General features: G+C 42.4%; 1 protein-coding gene across 1 annotated transcript in view; it reads right to left on the minus strand.

The window, feature by feature from the left end:
* iqgap1 (IQ motif containing GTPase activating protein 1) overlaps window positions 1–2,500 on the minus strand; it is a 68,274-nt gene that overhangs the window by 14,662 nt on the left and 51,112 nt on the right. The window contains exon 26 of the mRNA XM_068578514.1: window positions 1,668–1,892. Within this exon, the coding sequence (XP_068434615.1) occupies window positions 1,668–1,892 (225 nt within the window). The remainder of the gene's footprint in view (window positions 1–1,667; window positions 1,893–2,500) is intronic.

Consider the following 2,500-nt stretch of genomic DNA (forward strand, 5'->3'; position numbering starts at 1 on the left):
TCAGAACAATATAACAGCACTCTGGAGCAACAGCAAGTTAACATCCATACATATATAGTTTACAAATCTTTTTTAATTTATTTTTTCTGAACAGGTACTGTTCAGTAGTAAGGGTGCCTGTGAGGGACAAGCCACTCCTTCTTTGGTCCATGTTCAGTCTGTTGCTTACCTTTAAAGATGTATGTTAAAGACCAGCAATTGATTCACTTTATACAAAAGCAATACGTGCTTTTCATGTTTTCAGTTTAGTTTTTCTTCCTCTGTGAGAAAAGTCCAGTCTGTGTTGGCTTGGTTGAATGAGGTGGAGATATGGAGGACAGCTGACAGGTATCAGCGGCAGCTTTGCGCATGCTCGAGTCATGCTCAATCCGGTGATGCTGAGAGCTTGCAGTGTGAGGCTGCCGGTAGACTGAGCGCCTCTGAATCGAGCGAGTTGCTCGCGCGATGCTCGTTGAGGACAGAAACTACAGAACAATACGTGCTTTTACGTCGGGCTCAAGTCGGCAAATAGTCCGGTAATGCTACCGAAGCGCGAGGGCGGACCTAAATTAATCGCCTTCAAAGTAAAAGCCCCCCCCCCCCCCCAAAAAACTTAACGCATGATCAAATAATTAACGCCGTTAATCAATTGAAAAGTTAACACTATAATAACGCGTTAACTTGCCCAGCCCTAATATATATATATGCGCCAAATTTAATAATGAAGTAAAAACTAGTGTATTGCAACATTTGTATTTTATCAGGGAACAACATAAACTGTGTTCAGTAGTAAGGGTCCCTGTTTGGGACAAGCCACTCCTTCTTTTGCACATGTTCAGTTTGTTGCTTACCTTAAAGATGTATGTTGATTAACTTTATACAAAAGCAATAAGTGCGTTTGATGTTTTCCAGTTCAGTTCAGTTTTTCTTCCTCAGTGAGAAAAGTCAAGCCTGTGTTGGCTTGAACAAGTGCACTGAACATCTTCTGATGTGAGGAAAATTCGCCTCTTTGAGAGAAGAGTAAGGATCCAGAAGTGATACTAACTTAAAGTGCACAGCCATAGTGGATCAGACCGTGGGGTCAGGAGCTTTGCGTAGGCGGAGCGACCCAGGCAGCACCGCTGCTCGCTGAAACTACAGAAAAACTACAGAAAAATGTGTGCCTTCACGTTAGGCTCTAGTCAGCAAGTCGTCAACACTGCCTGTTGGTGAGGCTACGGAAGCGCGCACGCATACATAAATCTACTTCAAAGTAAAAGCTGTGTCTTTGTATCGCATTTATGGCGTGCATCTTATTTATTTTTGATTTTTGATTGGCCTCACGTGGGCCGGACTGAAAGAGCCGAAAGACGCCCAGGTCAAAATTACACCATCTGGTAGAGATTTAAAGTGCAGCACCTATGTGCAGCAGTAATAAGATCCTCCCAATGCAAATAACAGTTAACGCATTTTCAAATAATTAACGCTGATGATGATAACTGCGTTATTACGTTGTTAACAGTACTTTTCTGTAGTGCTGCATTATGCAATCTGACCCTTTCCAAAACTCTCTCTCCAAACTCTAGCTGTTTAAGAGATTAAATATCTAATATAATATAACTGATCCAAATGGTACTCAATAAGAGTATCAACCACTAAGCCTCCTACAATAAGTGATGTGTTTACAGTATTCTCTAAGCCCCGCCTACCTGGCTTCCCCGGTCTGCGTCTCCATCTGGTTGACCCAGCTCTTGTAGATGTCCACCGGGTCAGTCTTGATGTTCAGCGTCTTGTCGTCCATGATCTCCTTGACGACAGGAGCCAGAATCTGCCGCAGCGCGTTCTGCCCCCGCGCACCGCGGTGGAAGCTCACCACCATCTTGATGACCGTCGGGTTTCCTGTGACGATTTCCTTCATCTGGTCGACCTTTGACCTGTGGGGGCAAAAGAAACTCTCGTCAACGAGCGGACCAGAAAGTCTTCTCAGGACTAACAACCATCTACGTGAAAAAAATGAAGAAAAGTCTTCAGGAGTTTGTTTTAACTGTTTGAATCAATACTTAGTGTCAAGGCGGCCATGTTTTATGACCAACATTCAGACATTATGGAAATATTCAATTACATTTATTTTGTATTACCTAAAAGCACAAACTTTCTTCAGAGCATTACAGTCTACACATAAAACATTCCATGACCTGTCACCCTAAGAACCCCCCCTCCCCCCCAAAAAAAACCTTTAAGGGGATAAAAAGGGAAAAACCCTTCTGGAGAGAAACAGTGGAGGATCCTCTATCAGGATGGACAGAAGTGCAACAGATGTCATGTGACCAAAAGTACACCTGTTTGTCGTTAAAATTGTATAATATTAAAGTAGATTGATTATGTTTCTATTGCACTGTGTTTATTGTTGTTGTTTGTCTAATGTATGCACCATCCACCAAGACAAATTCTTCGCATGTGTAACATTTCTGGCAAATAAATGGTTCTGATTCTAGTAATAAAATGTGTTGGAAGAAGCCGACTATGGTCTTAAGAATCAACG

This window comes from Clinocottus analis, unplaced genomic scaffold (assembly GCF_023055335.1).
Source record: "Clinocottus analis isolate CAN_PGR_092001 unplaced genomic scaffold, fCliAna1.0.p SCAF_1, whole genome shotgun sequence".
Taxonomy (NCBI): domain Eukaryota; kingdom Metazoa; phylum Chordata; class Actinopteri; order Perciformes; family Cottidae; genus Clinocottus; species Clinocottus analis.